We start from the raw sequence: 20753 nt of genomic DNA, 5'->3' as shown, positions 1-20753 counted from the left end.
TTGACACCCCCACCCACTGAACTCCCCCTCCTCGTTTTTCTCATGTCGCTTCTCGTTTAATGAGCATTTCCCTTTTGTTTTCCGTGATGATAAAAGCCAGGAATTATGATTGCTCCACATTCGTGGCTTGTCAGTCGGATTTTGTCGCCAACTCCTGACAATGCACGAAAAAACCTAAGGCCACATTAGTATGTTGGATAAAAAGATATGTAATATTTAATTTGTAGAAAAAACGAAGGGTACTGATTAGGTAACACTTTAAAATGTTATCAGAAATCACCCTTGAAGTGAAGTCGAAATAGATCTTAGTTCTGGCGAAATGAAAAATTTGTTTCAGTGCCTAGCGACATACATACACACATACAAATAAAGTTGCTGTGGAAGTGGGTTGAAAAGGATTCTGAGTGGGTGGGTGGCGTTATAAAATGTAGCTGCAAGTGAGCTCACAGCTGTATTAATGTACGTCCTCATTTCTCCTTCTTTTGTAACAGCTTTGCGATTCGAACGTTGAATGAGTAACGGCATTTAGTTGAACAGCAGGAATTAGTGAATTTTCATAAATGATAATCTGAGCGATACAAACGATGTCGCTCTCGTCTGGCTAGAAGAATTCAAAGTAATCCACAAATAGCAGATATTTCGTGCTGACACCGCAAGAACAACAAGGTCAGGGTCGTCGTTGCCATCCCCACATTTCGACAGTCTTGGCCGACTGTTTTCCCTCTCCTATCGGCAATTAAGATGCCCCGCGCCCACAGTTCAACTGGTACCAGGCCCCCCCCCAAGCTTTTCCAACGCCGGTCTCATTTTTCCCATTTTGTAAGGGACCAGCCGGCAAGCGCAAAGTGATTCCCATTCTTGTTTAATCGATGGCGTCAATTGCACTCCACTTGAGTCGCTGGCGTTTTTATGGCAGCCCCACCCACTTGCACCCCCACCCCTTCATTCTTAAAACAATTGCATGCTATTTTTACATAAACAAAAAGAGTGGCACATTGCGAGAAGAGCGCATATGAAAATGAAAAAATGAAATAAATTTGCAATAATTCCTTATTGATTCGGCCGCAAGTCGTTAAAACATTTCGTACGTTGCCAGGCAGAAAAGTGAGTGCACTACTCAATATCATGAGTCGGCAAAATACAGTAGAACATCGATGTGCTCGCTTTTCTTTGGCCCCTGCTATTAGAATATTTCGCACGATGCTCCTATTGAAAAACACATACAGCTACTGATGCACTGGGCAGGCTTCACTGTAATGGACGGAGTGAAATGTGAGTGAAATGCTGAGCTCTGTTAAACGTTAACAGCTGACGCTCTCCCATAGTGTAACTGCTGAGAGTAACTGAGAGCAAAGAGAGTTACACTTACATTATTCTCACAAAAAACGAGAATTTTGAGCCGATGTTTTGGCTCTGCAGCAGCTGTTGTGGAAATTTTTCTTGCAGTACGTTGACTTTTTCAACTGTTGTTATTTTTCGCATTATTGCCATTATTGTTGTTTCTCCTGTTGTTTGCTATCCGCATTTGTCGCAGTGTTATTTTATTGTCGTCGTTATTATGGATTTTCAACTTGGTCCCCCCTCCCCCTCTTCCCATCCGTACATTTTCTTCATATTTGTGTACATTTGTTCATAAGCATATGCCCATGAGACAAAATCACAGCGATGCAAAATCGAGTCCGTCTCTCCATATCTCGTTGTTTATTTATAGTTATTTTGCATAGATATCACTTATTGCTCATGTCTGTTGTTCTTGCTGCATTTTAATTAAGATAACTTCCCTTCATGACACATCATCATTGTGCACCCCCCATTCCAAAGATCCTACGAGCTGTCACTCAATTTAGTTAATATGTATGTAATTGAAGTGGGGTGGGGTGGCGAAGGGAATGTGGGGCTTACGATTAGCACAATCGATTTCAATTGGATGTGGATCAGGAGTTGGGTCTCGGAAATGGTCATGCCGCATAAAGTTGCAACATTTATACTCCAACACATTCCGCCCTTGATCGCAACTCCGATCGTTGCCAAACACCTCCAGTCTGCAAGTTCGTCAGGTTCGGTGGTAATTGGCTTTAATTAAATGCAAGTCGTAAAGTCAACTGAGTAAGGCTCTCCCCCCTGACTGCTGCCCCGCCCACCTCCCCCCAGCCTTGCGAATTTAATTAAAGCGAATGCGAATCATAAATATTGCACACGGAAACCAGCGCAGCCAATTGTCAAACACTCGTAACTTCGCTGGCAACGCTTTTGGATTGCTGCGAGCAGCGACCCAAGTGAACGGAAACCTAACGGACGCCAAGCTCAACCGAATTCCCGTGAATGTAGGTCAGTGCGGTGTGGAAGGGAACTGCTCTGCTCTGCTGAGCACCTGAGTCGGACTTAGGTCTTAATCCCTCGAAATCGTTTGTCGTTTTTACACCTTTTAGTCGGGCTATGCCCGACACTGGGATAAGCTGGAGCAGTATCTCTTATTGAAGTGGTAGATCGAAATGGACGTGGACCCTTCTGCCAAAAGCAAGCGAGACGACGACTCACCCAATGATATTTTTTTCAATGATAGAATTCATGTTCTACCCTCAATGTGGGTATAGGGTATAGCTGCATTCGTTCTGGTCAGCTGCCCAGGTATTTGTGGCCATTGCAATTGCGGGTGTCGACAAGCGTCTAGATTGCCAGCGTGTTTCCACCCATTTGGAGCGGCAGAGGCAGAGAAAACTGGTCCATGCGAAGGTCGAAGTGGTTCGTTCTGCTGGGCTTTCTGCTTCTGTTTTCGCCTCTGATGCTGAGCTGATTCTTATTCTTATTCTGATCGTGATTCTGATTGTGGGTTCTCTAAAACGGCCAACAACGGTCATGCTTCTTAATTAGCTGCTTATTTTTTGACAGTTTTTGTTTGCTGCTGGTTGTTGTAATGGTTGTTTTGTCGGTCTCATTAGAAGCAACATGTTGTTGTTCTTGCTGCTCGCATGAAGTTTTCGGAGTGGCGGGTGGCGAACCGGTTTGTTTTTCTTCTTTTATTTCCATTTTTATTCGGTTTTTTATAGTTGGTGGGATTGTTTTTGTTTCTGTGCCCGTCTGTCTTGACGGTTAGTATGTGGTATAGAGTTTGTCCAACAGCTAACGGTTTGTTTGGGGAGTCGCAATGTTTTAGTTTTGGTGTTACAGCACAAAGTTATAGTTTGGCCCGCTTTAAGCCGCAATTCGGTTGAAATTTTCGGTGAGCTATATAGTATTATATATATATAGTATTTTTGAAATCGATCGATACACCCACTCATTCGATACACATATGACACATGAAGTTGGGCAATATTGCCTGATTACAAACATAATGTAGAACTAGATATGTTCTTGGTATGGATAGAGTGCAAGAAGACCCAACTCAGCGATAGTGCCATTACTACTTCCAGCTCATCTGGGCGTACACCCTCGCACTCGCACAGTTGTAAGGAAGCGTAATGTATGGGCGAAGATATATCTAGTTGATCTAGACCCAAAGTCGTTAGTCGCCAGTCGGTGCTTTGTTGTAAGTCTCTTTGCTTGTCACGTAGGTCATGGAGGTGCAGCCCTGACCCCCCTGACCCTCCGACACCCGACCCCAACCACCGCAGCTCCCCCCCACCCCCTACAAGTGCTTACCAACTAGCATAAACAACAACTGCAGAATGACAACCGTTTTACAAGGAGAAACCGCAGACAACGAGCAACAGAAAGAGGAGGAAAGACGACCGACGCACCCAAGAGTTAAGGCCCTCGACTCACACTTGCCGGCAATATATACGAGTATAGCATATATGCGGCACTTGTGTGTGGACTGGGCCCACAGTTGCACGGTTTGTCTGGGTCCATAGCCCCCACCCCACCAGAGCCCCCTGGAGCCCCTCTCAGTACTCCCTTTCGGAGTTACTGTGGCAGAGACCAATTAAAATGCGCGACATCACATGTGCGCGAGCATTTATTATAAATTTTTCGTTGGAATTGAGTGAAAAATAGTTGAAAGAAAGAGCGAAAAGAAAGCAAAGGGAAAAATGAATGCGGGAGTGGTTATAAAAAGAGAAAATAGCAGGGCCAATGTGTGGAAGTGGGTAATACCCTGGGTTAGGTGCTCGGAAATTATGTGTGGGGAAACGGGGCAAATATTTGCATACTTCACGGAGGAAGCACATGCAGTGTGACCGAAGCACATATCATTTTCGCAGTGTGACCAACAGCAGCTCGGAATGCAGCGCTGAGCCACCACAGAGCCATTAAATAGCATTCCGGAGCTTGAAACTTGGTTCCCAGCAGTAACTTCCGCTGTTAATGCAGCAAAGTGAAAAACGAAATAATACGAGTAACAAAGAAACAGCAGGGAAGTGTGTCGGAGTAAACTTGTGGAAAGGTGCGGCGTTACTGCGTCTGCTTATCCTGCCACACCAGTTATTAGTTAGCTCACACCATCACTGAGCTTTCCTCGTTACCCACATGCATTGACAATGTTTTTCAAATTGACGACGCATTACACAGTGCATGGGCAAGGGGGCTCAATGGGTGGTGGAGAGAGGTGGTCCTTGGAGGAGGGTTGTAAAATTATTGTCATGCGAACGATGCAGCCGTGTTTATTAAATTTTTCAAGTGCCCCAACAAAGTGCAGTGCAGTGGGGCCCCACGCTACAAAAATGGTCGGCGGTGTGGAGGATGTGTTGTCATGTTGTGAAATTATTTTGGACTCGATGGGTGTCGGTGTGGTACGTTTGAAATTTTATGTTGTATTAATTTTACAACTTTACATGCTGCAGACAGACTGCATTGCGCGGTGTATCATAAAAGTTGTTCGATGAAATTGAGCTTAACAGCTCAGCCGAACTATCCACACATTTACCACTCCTAAACGAATCTGCGTAAAGTCCATTATGTAACGTTCGTGTCAACAGGATACAAGTAATGAAACAATTTAAGGCAGAAGGAGATGTGCGCTTGTTTTGCTCAGAAATTTGTGAGAGGCAGCTCAGTTTTGCTTGCAGTGCTGAAAATACATAAATACATTGTCTAATATTTGGCAAAGCTCCGAGTGGCAACTGAAACTGAAACTGGAAAACTACGTACGAACCGGAACTGCAGTGCTGGGAAACCCCAAGAAGGGGAGCTTAACTATCGTCTGGGGTTTTTAGAAATTTGTTTTGCTTCGCTCTGTCTTTGTGGCAGCCCCTTTGCCTCCGCCGCTCTGCACTTCATTGGAGCCGTGAACAAGTTTTGCCAACTATTTGAGTGAGTTTTCCATTCCATGTCGCCATTCTTATATTCGGGCTCCCCCGTATTCCTCCATTAGGGAGCTAAGCTAAGAGCAAGCGTAAGACAATGCAGTTGGATTTGCCATTCTTGCAAACCCAAACACCCAACCCCCAAGAAAATCCTTTCGCCCGGGGCGAAACAGTGCACTGCTGCACTTAGCCAAGTTAAGTTAACCCAAAGCTGAGGCGGAGTGTCGGTATCCGACAGTTGTTCAACTGTATCTGAGTTGCAGTATCCGCATCCCCAGGCCCATTCCATTTCCGTTTGCCGTTCATGTGTTGGCCAAGTTCGTAGTAAGCCGAGTGGTAAACAAAGATATATACTAGCATGCTACCAGTTTGTCAGTTTACCAGTTACCATATGTGTATGCAAAACAAGCTTTGCTAAGCCGCTTACACTTATGACTTTCAGGCCTGCCAATCTGACCGAGCTTCAGTTCCCGGGCTAATGCCGTGTAATGGGTTCGTTAAACCCGCCAAAATGGCAGTTCTATTAGGACGTACAGTCACGCACACGCAGTGTTGATAAAGTTTCTTAAAAACTTCTCTTTCGCACATGCAGTTTTCATTCCAAATCTTCGGTTAACCTGTGTGACCATGTGGTTAATCCACCTTGTAAAGTAATAAATCGATGTGCATGCATATATATAAATCTTACATACCGAGTTCCACAACTTGGATTTGCGAAATCCACTTGGATGCACCATGATAATCATGCACTTCGGTTCAACCTGCCGCCCTGTTGTCGCATTTCACTGGCTAATCGGGTGGCTTGTGGACACTTCCGGCTCCCTTGAAGCGTAAGGTTCCGGAGGAGCCTGTAGCAATGTTGCCAATTTTCACATAGCCTGAGCAAATTAGAAACAATTTGGTACTGAGTGCACTTAAAATCGAGAGCTGCAAGGAGGAATGAAGTGGCGAAGTGGCCCAAAGTGGAGAGCAGGACACATTTTGTCAAATCAAAAACTGAATTTGAATTTCAATCAACTCGAATTAAATCAAAATTTGCAAAATGAAGTGAGCGCACACACACATGTACTTCTCCTTCATGCAGCAGAAAGTACGGTGCCCTGCTCAAAATTGGAATATAATTCTTATGAATGTGTCTGGTTTGGGTCGTGGGTTCTGCGTCCTGCTTCCGGCGTCCTGCGTGCGTCCCTTCGACCACAGCCACAGCTCCAGAGATTTGGCAAAGGAGTTGCAGCAATGGAAATGGACTTCGGAGCGGAAAGCTTGCAAGCAAAGGCTTTTAGCCACAAAAATTCACAGCAAAGAAAGTGCCCGAATGCTGCAAAGGAGCAGAGGGGAAGACAGAGGGAAAGGAAAAGCTGGAAAAGCCATCAGCCAGCAGTCCACGGACCACAAAAGATGAAAGGGACGGCGCTCCTGCTGCAACTCCAGAATGTCAAGTCTGCTGTCTATAATTTAGTGGCATATTCAATTGCCAACTGCCCTTTTCCATGGACCTTTGTCCCGTTGATTAGACATTGCGCACACGTAGTGGCGATTGATGCCCCAGATTCGCGCACCTGTTGGCCAGTTTTCTCCAGTTTCGTGCTCTCCACCGTCAACCGTCCAGTGTCCAGTGTCCAGTGCCCACTTTCCACTTTTCCGTCTGCCGGTGTCACTCGTTCTCGTTCTGCTCCATCGATTTTCCCTCACTTTTTCATCTGCTCTCGCATTGATTTCCTCGCTTGGGCACGTAGATAGGTGTAAATGTTGACTGGGATCTGGTAATGCCCAAACCGATTGCCAGATTGGCGGGTTGATGGATAGCGCGCCATTGTTTGTGCAATGTTTGGAACGGGCACTAGTATTCGGGTATCAATTTTGTTGCGATCAAAAAGGGAGCTCTGTGTAATTAAATAAGAGGTTTGGCCCCACAAGCGCTGTAATCCGTATGTTTACTTATTGGTTTTGTAATAATTTAAAATGTGTATAAATTTTTATTTGAATTAAGAATGTTCGATTTCATGGTATTATCGGTTGAAGAATCTAAAGGATACAACTTCGATCAAGTGCACGGTTTGCTGGGGGATTTTGTTGGCGAGAAGGGAACCCATCACGAGCCCCATCCGAAGAGCCGCTGTAAGATGCCGCGTCTGTTCTCAGAGGCGCCGACTGCCGCCGATGCGGTTCGCGAGGTGGCCAGATTTTCAGCGGCATTGCGGGTCTCCGACGAACTGTTACTGGTCGGAGTCACCACTGTCGGCGTGGTTGTACGGCGATCGGGTAGGGGTCGAGCAAGGGGGGCAGCTGGAATCGAGGCGGCCACGGCTGCGGCCAAGGCCAGAGTGTCCTCCGAAGGATGCGAGGCCAGCGGCGTGGCGGTGGGTGGGTTCAAATTGGTAGCTGCCACCGGTGCAGGTGTTAGCTGGGTTTGCATCTGAGTCTGCTGCGGCTGCGGCTGCTGCTGCTGCTGATGCGAATTTTGCTGCGACTGCCGCTGTTGGTGTCCTTTGCCCTTGGACTTATTGCCACCGCTCGATTTGGGATTTGCCATTGTCTGGGGGATGGTACTTTTTTAGATATCATAATTGAACTTACAAAAATAAGAGAAAATTTGAGAAAAATTGGGAAACTAACGTAGGATTCCAAAGGTTTGTGTAGGAAGGTGTCTGTGGAACAACTGAACAAAAGGGGGTAGCAATGGATATGACATTCCGACTCCAGGCACACTTGATCTGGAAAATTTCAAACGCATGGCATGGGATGGAAGCTAGTGTTATACGTTGGACTTCGTCTATTTATCTATGCAGAATCGAATGCAACACCACTAATAAAACCATAATTTACCATCTGCACTTTCAGCCACACCGCGTCAATGTCTGACGAAGTGCCTTTGGGTCGCCTATCGCAAATCTTCGATACGCTAACCAACCTTCAGCAGCAGCAGCACTTGCGTTCCCAGGAGCAGCTGCATCCGCAGCAGCATCCGCACTCGCAGCTACAGCCGGAGCCGCAGCAGTCGTCTGCGGAGATCCGAAGGAGATCAGCCTCGTCATCGCCATCGCCTTCGGCCAGTGCCTCTGCCTCGACATCAGGGCGGGCCACGCCTTCCCTGGGTGTGGCCAGCCCTCTTAACTCATTGCAATACTACAGCCACGCCCACAACTATTTGCTACGGCCGCAGGAAGTTGCCGGCAGCGGCTACCTGCACACCTTTCCCTCGCACTTTTACCACCACCAAGTCCACCACCTGCAACAGCACAGCCAGCCGCCCTCGCTGCCGACCCAATTGGGCGTGGCACGTGGATCACAATCGCTGCAGGGATCTCCGCTTTTGGCCAAGAGAGCCACCTCCTTCAGTGGCCAAATACCACTGGCTCAGGGACGTTTCACTGCCGGCGGAACTGCAGCAGCAAGTGGAGCCACTGGACTCCCTGCATCCACACCGAATAGTCCCAGGCTCTTGCCCCGTCGAGCACCACGCCCACCGCCTATTCCGGCCAAGCCGAATCAGGTGAAGGCGGACCAGCAGTCGAAGGATGCGCAGGCTCGGAACTCGACTACCACGACGGTTCAGTCCACCGTGAATCCCGTGCTGACAGCTCTCGATGCGCCGGATGCCCCATGGCCGCACTTTTCTACGCTCACCGAACATCTGGACGTTCACCAGGTGAACAACTATGGCCAGGCGTTGCCACAGGTGAGTTTGAATAACCAATTGTGCTGATTCCGATTGCGTAAAGTGCTCAAGTTAGCACATTTCAGCATGTGCTCGTCTATGTCGACACCCATTGTTTTAGCTCAGCCCTCTGTTGTGGCCTAAATGACATCGCTTCCTTTCCTTCTCAACAGATCAATTGGCAGGAGCGGTGTCTGGAGCTGCAACTGGAGCTGCACAGGTCCAAGAATCAGGCGGGTCGTATACGCGACATGCTGCGAGAAAAGGTGAGTAAACAGAAATGGGGTAGCGCGATTTCGGGATGTCGAGATGTCGAGGGCCAGACAGCCCCCAAAGTGGGTCGCTGGGGATGTCTAATGATTAGCCCAAATGAGTTAATAAGTAAAAAGCAACACAGACACACACGAACATTAATTACCGAGGGGCTGGGGAGGTGACACTCTCACATCTTCTGCTTAATTATGATTTATGAGAGAGAGAGGCTAAAACATTTTTACTACGACCCTCGCAATTACCATCCGCACACACACACATCGGAGCTTTCATCGAGTGGCCAGAACATTTTCCACCCGCTTTCCTAGAGATAGTGCAGCTGTTTTCCCGGCACATGTTGATGCGGAAAACGAGAGGGAAACCCAGCAGCTCGTGGTCCTTGCTCATTATTAGCCTAATTAAGTCATTAGGCATTTGGCCAAGAGCCGTCTGCTCGTCTGATGCGAAAACTATATGAATTATGTATTAGTCAGATGTGAACTAACTCTCCTGGAAATGCGCAGTTGGGGTGAAGTATTGCTTTCCTCTCAGCCCGACATAACAGTTTGCTTGAATGATTGTTGGTCCATGAATAATGCAGGAAACGCTATTCTCGTGACCTCCGCATCTTGCGGTGGCATCATAGGGTTAAATCAGGGTGTTTTGTCTGTCATTAGATTCCTTCTCCATTGACAAGTTCAGCAAAACATTAAGTTTCATCCAATAGCTTAACAGCGATCAATGAACTTCCAATTCAAAACACACAAATTCGAGCATGGGCTATGCACCATTTGGGAGCCAAAATGTATACTCGATTGTTATTATTAAAATAATTCTGTTTGGCTCTTCAATATTTAATTGCCGGACTCCGAGCATTCGAAACGGCAGCAAAAGGTCAACAAAAAAATGTACCAAATATGGCAAAGTATGGCAAAAAGTGCGCTATGAATATTTCATTCCTGTTTTATGCATTTGCCATTTGCCATTTCCCATTTGAAATTTTGCTTTGTCGCCCGAGCTTCGGCTTCTTCTTTGTCCTCCTCCCTTTTTGGTTGACTTTTCAACTTTTTGCCAGCTGCAATTCAAGTGCATCATAAATTTTAAATAAGTTGCACTAAACTTGCAATGGTCCGGACACAACTCTCCTGCCTTTCGACTCCTTTCTCGACTTCCGCGCATCAAAAATGCCAAAGCAAGCGCCTTTAAATATGAAATGATAAGTTATGCTCTTTCGCTCCATCTCCCAATTCCAAGTTGACCTTTTTTGGGCCTGAAGAGCGGAAGTATTCCCAAGATCTTCGGTTCTCGAAAAAATCTGGTGTATTCCCAAATAGTTGGCCCAAAATAACCAAAAAATATACATAGTAAGCAATGAGTCCGTCTTTTGATAAAAATCATTTGAAACGGGTCATTAAAATGTTTACTGTTCGAGCTTGTAAAATGCAAATTTTCGGTGCGGTAAAGATGAAGTTTTGGCTTCTTGTTCTTTTGGCATCTCCTTGGCTGCGTAATGTAAAGCTCAGAGTCGGCTCCTTCTTCAGGAGCCAGGATGCGGAAAGAAGAGCCAAAAACAAGGACAAGCGCAATCAGAAGAGACGTTAAGCTCAAACCACAAAATTTCAGCTGGACAGGAGAACCAGAACGGGATAGAGAATAGAAGAGAGGAGAGGAGAAGGTCCTCCGACTTTGGCAACAATGTGCAGGACGTTGAAATTATGGCCAAGCATATTGCAACATTCTTGTTGGACAATAAAATTCAAGTTTATTACCAAGCCATCGGAGAACAACAAGCGGCCGAAGTAAACAAATGGCTCGAAGTGAAAGGCCAATAAGGGTCTGGGCCAACCGGCACTGTTGCCAAAATTCAGCTTAACAAATATTGGCAAATAAACTTTGCTCGAAGGGAGGGAGGGGCGTCGTGAGGGACGCCGAGATGGAAAGCGCTCCTTGCCAATTTTCGGGCATGGAAAGTGACGTATATACGTATTGATTTTAGACCTATTTAACAATTTAAAGTTGTAAGTAATACAATAATATCAGAACAATCGTTCCGTTTGCCATTGGCCAAGAAGCGAAAACTTGATTTGGAAGTGGTTCAAAACCCTTTCAGTCAGTCACTCGATCGCATTAAGTGGCTATATCCCACTTCCGCATTTGTGGCTTTCTCTGCTCACTTTGCTATGCATTTTTGTTTGCCAATTTCCGGGGCTCCCGAGTAAGGGGTTTGCTCTTCCGCTGGGAAAACGGCCATGGCGGCCATAAATCTGCGTGAGCCGCTGGCCATGATTGCACATTGGATGGCCGTCAAACGGCAAACACGAACGCCAAAAGTGCCCACATTAGAGTGCCGCCATAAGCTGCCACTGTTTGCCCGACGTGCCACGCCCCCTAGCCCCCAGCATCCCCCCCCTGTCGTTGTTTCGGCGTGTTTGCGAAGCGCGTTAACGCGTTGAAAGCGGCGCTTAGAGGGAAATGACCGGCCGCCTTGTCATCCATTTCAATTTCGGTTGCCAAATGCAAAATCGCAAAAAGTAGTCAACCCTAAACGCGCAGATCGAAGTTGGTTATACTCTTGTTAAGGAAAATTGTATAAAAACAAACAAAAAAGAAAGCGTTGGACCTAATGATTGGAGATCATAACGTAAAGAGACATTTAGACTGCATTTCCTCCGACATAAAATTGTTGGTGGCAAACTGCAAGGGGAAGTCAAGGAACCCGCTCTTTTTTAAAGCTCCCGCAAATGAGAAACGCTGACAAAAGTTGGCTCCCATTGTTGATCCATGTGGAACGCACCTCCCACCACGCACCACCCACCACGCAGATACAAGCACCGATGCAAATGGACGGCAACTGTCAGGATGGTGGCACTTCCTGGGAACAATGAAACATCCGGCAGATATTTCAGTCTCAGTTTCAGTTGTATCGGAGCTTACATATACGTACACAACGAGAAAATCCGATACAATTGGTACAACGGAAATGAATTTAAGTGGTTCCGTCGTTTTCGCGTCACATGGCACTTGTGTAATTAGCCTACATTGTGTAGATAAAATATATATTAGAATATATAGAAATAGTTTGCTCGAAACGTATAAAAAAGTACACATGTGTCTTTTTTGTTAAAAAATAATCCGTTTTTTTATCAGAACATTCAAAATAATGGTACAAATATGGAATGCCATACCTCGATGAGCTCGTATTAAAATTCCCAATGGACCTGTGTTCACAAATTGAAAATTTTTTTTTGATAATTTTTTTGCAAATTTTCATGATGTTGAAAAAAAAGGCGAAATATGACCCAAAAATTAATTTCCCCAAATCCTTCAAAAAGTGAAAGTGATTGTTAGCACTGGTAAATAGCTTCTCAAAAAAGGTATTCTTTCATCTATATGACAATTTTTACCGAAGATATAAAGAAAATTCCGCTTGTAAGTATCAGATTTTTGGCAAAAGCCGTTTTTCCGAATTTCGCTCATCAAATAATGATTTTTTGACACAACTTTCAAAATAATTGCCTGATTTTGGAATGCCATATCCCGTTGAGCTCGTAATTAAATTTCCAATTAAACTGTGTTTAAACATGAGAATTTTATTTTTGGTCATTTTTTTGCTAATTTTGATGATTACAAAAAATGTGAAAATTTGGCCAAAAATTAATTTCACAAAATCTGTTAGAAAGTTATAGGGATGTTTAGTATTGGTAATAAGGACCATAAAATGGTAACTGTTTTTACTGTGTGACCATTTTTATTGAATTTTATTGAATTTTTGAATAGAATCTTTTTCCAAAGTAATACAATAGATAGAACATGTTGTTAAACGTGCCTTTGTGGTGCTCTTGGAATTTAGTAAATTCCTTAAATTATAGAACTTTTTGAGTCGTTGACAAGGGGACACCCCGCCCTTATCCTTTTTATCCCTTTTATCCATCCCCCAGACGAGGATGCCAAATGCTTTGCCTTCGTGTTTAATTAAAATTTTTGACAACTTCGTGCCTCGGCATAAATTGGGCATCGATGCGATGCGATAGAGAACTGCCCAAAGGCTCAAAGACGGGGGTCCAACTTGGTCCAACTATTTGAGCAATTAGAAGAGGAATCCCAACCCTTTTGGGCCACGTCAATTAGTGAAGAAAAAATGAGATGCGTCTGTGGGTGGGTGTGAGTGTGGGTGTGGGTAGTAGGCTTCGTCCAGTTTTTCCTGCGCTGGACTGGAGATTCAAATTGTGTTCTAGTCATGTGCATATAGCGAACTCTAAGGGCCGAATGGAAACGCACATCGACTGTGGTCCTCAAAACGAATGGCCACCATTCGCCTAATAAATGAGGCATTCCCCTTCAGATCGACTCTTCTGTCCTGGCCACGCCCATTACTTGAATGGGGCGGACCACCATGGACGCCGACGAGGACAAGGCACAAGAAATCGCTTTCTAAAAAGTTTTTCTGTTTGGGGCAATTTCTTTTCGCTCTTTTTTTGGCGGGGGGAGAAGGAAAGGCTGTCGCGACAAACTCATTTTGTGTATGCAGCACACATGTTGGCTACGCTCGTTTATTCATTTGAATTATTCCCAAAAGCGCATTTAATTTTAATTATGCGTGACAATGCCTCATACGCTCTCATTGCCGCCAAGATTACAGGCTGCTGACGGCGAGGACTATAGTTGGGTTCCTTTTCGCCACGTTTTAACGTTCCTGGGCTTAAATATGCAGAAAAATATGCTGCCAGATGAGGAAAGGCACTGCACGAGTGGCGGACCTAAAATGTATCCTTCTAATGTCGCTGCCGTTTGTTCTAAGCCCTGTGGTGAAATTCCAGTTTTGCACTCTTACTTTTCGGGCTCCGTTTAAAGTCAGCCCAAAAGTAGCGATCCAGGTCTAATCTCAGCTATAAACGTGATAACAACGACTTCTTCAACGAATTCTGATTCGTATTTTGAGTAGTTATGGAACTTGAATTTATTTCCGGCTTTAAAGACTTTCATAAACAACATGCAAAGGGCAAAATATGTGCCACCCTCGACAACAATGAAATCAACGAGCAAAACAAGGCAAAAGCTGAAACAATGCGAAAAAACAGGCCGGAAAGTGAAGGGACTAGGCAGTCAGGATGCGATTTGGGGCAGGCACAAAAAATCAAATAAATATTTTAGCTTGGAAACATTTTCCAGCATTTTCCCCACTCTTTGCTTCTGATATGTATATACATATGAACAATAAATGTATGTACATATGTATTTAACAAGCTTCAAATGCCGAGCAACTAAAAGCGAGTGGGAAAAGAGGCACAATTTGAATGTGGGACATGGTCGGCGGGCAGATGGACATGAAAGTGCAAGGATGAATCGAAATGGATGAGCCCCTAGGATAGTGACATCCGTGGTAATGGGCATCGAAATGCCGGAGAGGTCAATGCAATACAAAACAACATAGTTGAATGTATAAAAAGAGAATTATGGATTTTTTCTTCAATGTCCTGAAGTAGTAAATAATTGTACGAGTATATGGAAACTATTTATGCTTGCTCGCTTTTCTGTTTGTTGCTCTGTATTTTTGAAATTCTTTTTATTCAGCTCTCATTCTCTTCCTTTGGCTAAAATACTGGGCTAAGTTCTGGTCATATATTGTTTGTAAGTCTTTTATCGTGCAACGCATAACTCTGGCTTAAGTACATATATACACACGGTTGCACAACAAATGAAATGGAACCCTCAAAGTAATGCCAAATAATTATTTTAAGCGGATTGCAAGACGGTCAAAAGAGGGGGGATTGTTCACGGGAAAATTTATGACAAGAGTGCAAAGTGTGGGCTGACAATGAAGCAATAGAGATGCCAAAAACTAAAAAATGCCAAAGGCAGCTTGACGAAGTAATCATCTATTGATCTCGAACTATTTACAAATGGATAAATAAATCGAAATTTGAAACTCTATTTCTATCGTATAGTATTATCTATTTTCTGATAACTTCTATGTTGGTTTTACGATATCTCGGATACTTCGATACTCCGCTCATCCACATTAGGAGCCGTATCCAGGGGAATCGGATGTAGTGAAATTTTTGAGGAGAGCGCAAAAGCAGGGGTAAGAGGGCAATAAAATATATGTATGTGTGCATGGGATTAAAAAGGCTTTTAGCCAGTGGTTCCCTCTGTTTTTCCTGCTGTGCACTGTTGTTGGGCTTTGGCCAACAATAAGAGGAGTTTGTCCTTCCCATCGCCTCCCGAAAACAGGCGACAAACATTCACTTAACAAGGCCAGCACGGGTGTGGATTTTGGGGTTCCAAGGCATACTGCCTGCGGGGTATGTTCAGTATGTGATGAAAGCCAAACAATCGCCGCCAACTGAGGGGGTAATTCAAAAGTGTCGCGAGATGTCATTCCGCACTCACTCATCGTATTAGTCTGCGATGTGTGTGTTTTTGGGGCACCTTTGTTGGACTTCCGCCCCATAATTCACCTTCTCCGAAATCCAAGATTGATCCAAGATTCATCTGCAATGCTTTCATTAAGCATTGCCTCCAAAGTAAAGAAAGCACTGAGTGGGGAATCATCCATTGCCTTTTCGTAACATTCACACATAAATATTTATTTGCCAAGTCGTCTGTGCGCAGCTTGAATCCTTAGCCTTTGGATGTCGTACCCTTACCGAATTCAGTTTACACAAATCTATCGAGCTTGTGGGCCTGACATGTTAAGCGTTCGGGCTTAATTGCTCAACAAGTTGGCTTCCTGCTGAGTTGAAGCCACAAATGTTGTAAGGAAAAGATTTTAAGCGAAGAGCATTTTTGCATTCCATTCGGTTGCTGTTCTGTGCTTCTCTGCGTGTGATTGCGTTTTTGCTACCTGGCAGGATATTTCCCAAATTGACAGCAGTTAACGAGCAGACTGTGGTCCTGACTTAAAGCTAGCATTCTGCTTCTAAATCTATAGAATTATAAGCCTTCAGTAAGTCCAGCACATTTGCATTGTGGCTCGGCATCGGCGATCCCAAATCCCACATCCCACGATCCTGGCGGGATTCACTTCCTTCTGCCATTCCGCTTTCCGCGGAAAAAAGGTCAGCCGAAAATCAATAGCGACAACTAATGCCCCCTGCCACAAACGCCGCCCGTGGTTGTGAGGGGGCTTTCTTTGGTTTGATGTTGACATGTTGTCGTCATCATCATCGCTCGCTGACGACGACGACGTTTAATTTAAAATTCAAATGCAAACATGTTTGGCAACGCGAACCGTGAACGAGGAGCGTAGGCGCGCAGGGCGGGCAAAATCCGGAGGGTCGCGGAAGTGGAACAGCCGAGCAGTTCCCCTCGGCCGGAGTCATTAAAATTCGCAGGCGGCCAAAACATGTGGCCAACTTGGTTTCTTGGCCGCTTTAAGCGAACGAGAGTGCCGCCTCGTTTTTGCTCCATCTTCCTTTTCTTGTGTGTGTGTGTTTTTGTTGGCTTTAATGTACACAATCAGAGCAGGAAAGTATGCTACAGGATGGCGGGCAGCTCCTGACGACGCGGAGTATTTCCTGAGCGGCGGGAGCAGTCAGCAGGCCCGAAGCGCCGAACCCACCATGACAGCGAGAGGGAAAGTCCTCGCGCCGAGAAATACTGGGAAATTCTGCCCCCGACTGTTTTGGCGCTCGAAATGAAGTTGGTTTGTGGTCCACAGAAAGCATTACATACCATGTAGCATTCAACTACGATGCAAACTTATGCTGGTACTAAGTGGACTCCCAATGATAAATCGGGTTTAATTCGTTGTATATTTGTACAGCCCCAATGATACTGTTCCTTCGCTCCAATGTTTGCCCAAGAACGCACGCTCGTCGTTCGAAAAAGTCCCACCTGAAGGACCTTGGTCCTTCGAACCGATTTTCCCACTCGGGAAATTGGCGAAAGTCACCACTCGCAAGCGAACGAACTCCCCGCGCGGACACACACACATGCGCATTCCCCGCCAGCTGTTCGGCAGAGCGCGAGTGTGTGTGTGCGGCTGTGGCTGTGTAGGTCGGTAAATCACATCCATACATCCGTGGCATGGCACACGGCAATCAGTTTGTCTTTGGCTGCGTAACGCGTTGCGTGGTCCGTGCCGCAGGTCCTGCACTTTCGCTTCCGCTTTCCGGGTTCCGTCGTCCGCTGTGCGTGGAAAAGTTAAATCGGTTGCGCTGCGATTTTTTGTTTTTTTTTTTTCCAGTCAAATTAGCTGGTCAGTGAATAAAACGCCTGCAAAATTGTTGCATTCTCTCTAGTTTGGTTCATACAAATCTAAAATGTTGACGGAAAGAATAACAGAATAACATCAAATGGTCTCTTATTTCGACATCACCCTTGTTTGTGTTTGTTTTGAATTATGTTTATTTTATATTATGTTCGGCCTATCTGTGACAGAATTTCCCCTTTCGAAGCTGTGAAATTGGAACTCAGATTGGGTTTTGTTACTCGTGGTCGGAGCCATTGGATTTTACCCGTAAATATGCTGAGATCTGCTTTCAGTTGCTGTCCCAAGTTACTCCCGTTCAGTGTTCTATTCGCTTGTGAAATCTGAGTGAAATGTAAATCTAATTGTAATTGAACCTAATCAAATTTGTTCACTGCTTTCAAACGCTTTATGCAAATACTTTTCGCTACGAGCGTATCTTTCATGCTGATGTGCTGATTTGAAATATAATTTCGTGTTTATATTATACTATTTGAACGATAGTCCAGATTGCTTAAATAGAAAAATCAGAAAATGAAATTCGAACTTGAACCGAAATTCAATCAAATGGCTGGCCAGTACTGCCAGAGCCCCTTTTGCCACCTGACTTGGGCGCCTGGAGGACCTTTTCTGTTGCACAGGCTTTAAATTTCAAGCTCGTGTCATTATTATATGCCTAGGTGTTCTGGTGTGCGTGTGCCGGGGCAATTGCAAGCCTCCTGTCTGCCACCCACTTATACAAGCGCACGGGCCAGGACTCGGCGCACACTTGCACACAGAGGGCATATGTATATTATCTCCAGTGAATTATGGCCTGGCCATATAGATTCCAAAACGGCTTGTCCTTACAAGAACTGCCACATGTCTGGAAGCAGAGCGGAGGAGCGACTGGCCCATATGAGCCGCCCACTGGGGGTCGCCTCCGGCCCCCTCTGCTCCCTAGTATTATACACCCTTTTCGACCAGTGTATGTATCATCATCATCGTGCAGCTTGTGTGTGTGTGTGGCACACATTGTTAAATGGACGATACAAAACTTCAGACACCAGTAGTCCGGCAACAAGAGCCCACACACATACACACTTGTGCACTGAGGACATGTCCTGGCCAGGACACCCTGCCAAACCCCTTGGAAACCAGCGCTCCCTTCATCCCAAATCGCCCTTACATGGCGACTCTTTTGCTGCTGTTGCTTCCGATGCTGTTGCATCGCATTTCTCCGGCAAACTTCACTTAAAATCTGATCTCTGCTGCCAGATACACAAAGAAAAATTTCGAAACCGTCAAAGTTAAAAGTTTGCATAGTACTTTTGGCTGGCTTTCATTTTTCTTCAGCATATAGCACAAAATGTCTGACAGCTCCCAATAAAGTTAATGCAAATAAACTTCATGGCCAAAATCTTTTTCTGACCGTTTGTCCGCCCTGGGACCCCTTAATACAGCTTTAAATCATGGCAAAGTCTGGCGCATAATCGAAATAGGTTTAGCCACTAATTAGCCGAGCTTCAGATGGACCCCCCCCCCATCAACTTCCCTTCGCCACGCCCCTCTTAATTCGAACTTCACAATCTGTCTCTGCTCCATCTGCCCCTTTCCCGATGGGGGAGAGCCCCTTCCATCTCCATCGCTCCCCCTTCACGGAAAATTTATCGATGGCCGGACAGCATTAGCCCCATCGATGGGGTTGGGGGCGTTGGAAATTGAGTTATTTATGCTCTGGAATTGATTGCTGCTTGTTGTAAATTGCCAACGCGTCCAACGTCTGGCTCAAGTCAAGCGTGTGTGAAGTCCTGCTCCGCTTCCGAGTCCAGTTGCTTGCCGTTGGTCCACCGATTTTGTTTTGAGAAAATTCTAAATGCCCCATCATTTATTTATCAGCGCAAACATACACAAGTACTTGTGCAGATGAGCTGGTTTTAATAACAGTTGGTGTTCTGATATTTTGTTTTTGTTATCGTTGCTTTTGTGTGTTTTCTTTTGTTATCTTATTTCAAAATGTTTTCATTTAATTAGAGCCTAAATGCAAGGAAGCTACTGCTTGGGCGATACTTTCATGTGGAACTCACCAGGGATCCAATTGCGAAATCGATTTGGCCGTACAAAGTACCAACTCTGGCTCTTTTTTATTCGTCTGGTGGTGACCGGTGGTGTCTGGTGCCGGGAATCACATTTAATTTATTTATACTTTTGATGGCGATTTCCGTTCGATTCGGATTTCGATTTAGTCCCATCAAATGGCAAATGACAACAATCTGTTTCTGCGGTTAATGTCCGCCCGCGCCTTAACCCTTTCCCGCCCGCCACTGACCAACTCTTAACCCCTGGGGGCCATTAATCATGTGGGGCGCCTACGAGTATGCAGCCTGCAATTAAAAAACAAACAATTGCCAATGGCAACATAAATTTGCATGCCAGACGCGACGAGAGAGAGTGCAACTGCAGCAATTCTTTTGCCACTTGCAGCAGCAGGTTAAAGTGCGATTATCGAGTGTTTAATGTGTGGCACAAACTATGCAATGGACGGCTGCCTCGTGTGACCAGCATGACCAGCATGACCCGCCAGCGGTGAATAGGAATATTCATATGAATATAGAACAACGAACTCCAGCTGATAATTGCGAAGTGGACCCGATGGATGCCACTGGGTCCACCAAACTTCCACACTTGCCCAAGCAACGAGAGGCGGCAGATCGTCCCGTTTCCGGATCGGGCGGAGGATCCTCCTCGTTGACTTTTTCTGGTGCTGTCACCACCAGCATGGAGGTCACCGTTAGCACCACTACCACCACCACCATTATCGAATCCTCCAGTTCGACGAACACCACCCTCGAGAAGAACTCCCCCAGTCCAGCAGGGGGCTCATGTTCGTCGGGCAGCGGATCCTTATCGCCGGCCTACTTGCAGCACCACCTGCAGCACCATGGATCACCGCTACACCACCTGCAGCTGCACCATCACACCGCGCCACCTTCGCCCTTGGCAGCGGTACGCAGTGCCCAAATGGGTTCGTCGGTGGCCAATGGAGCGGGTCCGGCGGCCTCCTGTCTGGCAGTTTGTTGCTCCCCCGGCAGTTCACATCATCATTTGGGCCACGTGGGACACTTGGCCACTGGCCACCCGCTGCCCCACCAATTGCCCCATCCATCGCTCTACCCGCTAATGGCCGCCGCCCAGCTGGGCTATGCCGGCTCCAGCGGCCCCAGTTCGCTGGTCAACTCGCCCGCCTTGGGCAGACGGAAGCGGTACACCAGCAACTCTTCCAACTGCTCCAGTCAATTCAACAACAACTACGCCGGCCTGGACGTGGATTCGCTGGACGACATGTTGAGAAAGGTGAGCTGAGGAGTTTAAATCTGCATACTCCCTTAAGATGTGGTAATGAAAAAGATGAATGATTAGAGGATTAATC

The 20753-nt window shown here is 45.8% G+C and overlaps 2 protein-coding genes across 11 annotated transcripts in view; one reads left to right on the top strand and one right to left on the bottom strand.

Annotated features, from left to right (window-relative positions):
• LOC117146349 (uncharacterized protein CG43867) overlaps positions 1-20753 on the top strand; it is an 84658-nt gene that overhangs the window by 4986 nt on the left and 58919 nt on the right. For 4 of the 10 annotated variants that reach the window (XM_033312491.1, XM_033312488.1, XM_033312500.1 and 1 more), the window contains exons 2-3: positions 8085-8922; positions 9075-9167. In XM_033312491.1, the coding sequence (XP_033168382.1) occupies positions 8098-8922; positions 9075-9167 (918 nt within the window). In that variant the 5' untranslated portion in view covers positions 8085-8097. Of the gene's footprint in view, positions 1-8084; positions 8923-9074; positions 9168-17245; positions 17354-19807; positions 20678-20753 lie in introns of those variants that run through there. The other 6 variants (XM_033312497.1, XM_033312496.1, XM_033312492.1 and 3 more) reach the window with 3 other exon arrangements.
• LOC117146359 (copper resistance protein CRF1) lies at positions 7200-7907 on the bottom strand. The gene is made up of 2 exons (XM_033312510.1): positions 7860-7907; positions 7200-7779 (listed from the first exon to the last, which is right to left on the bottom strand). Exon 2 carries the CDS (start codon positions 7774-7776, stop codon positions 7336-7338), a length of 441 nt encoding a protein of 146 aa, XP_033168401.1. The 5' UTR covers positions 7777-7779; positions 7860-7907; the 3' UTR covers positions 7200-7335.

The sequence above is a fragment of the Drosophila mauritiana genome, chromosome X (assembly GCF_004382145.1).
Source record: "Drosophila mauritiana strain mau12 chromosome X, ASM438214v1, whole genome shotgun sequence".
Taxonomy (NCBI): domain Eukaryota; kingdom Metazoa; phylum Arthropoda; class Insecta; order Diptera; family Drosophilidae; genus Drosophila; species Drosophila mauritiana.
The sequence above is the reverse complement of the archived record's forward strand: the minus strand, read 5'-3'. Positions and strand labels throughout refer to the sequence as shown.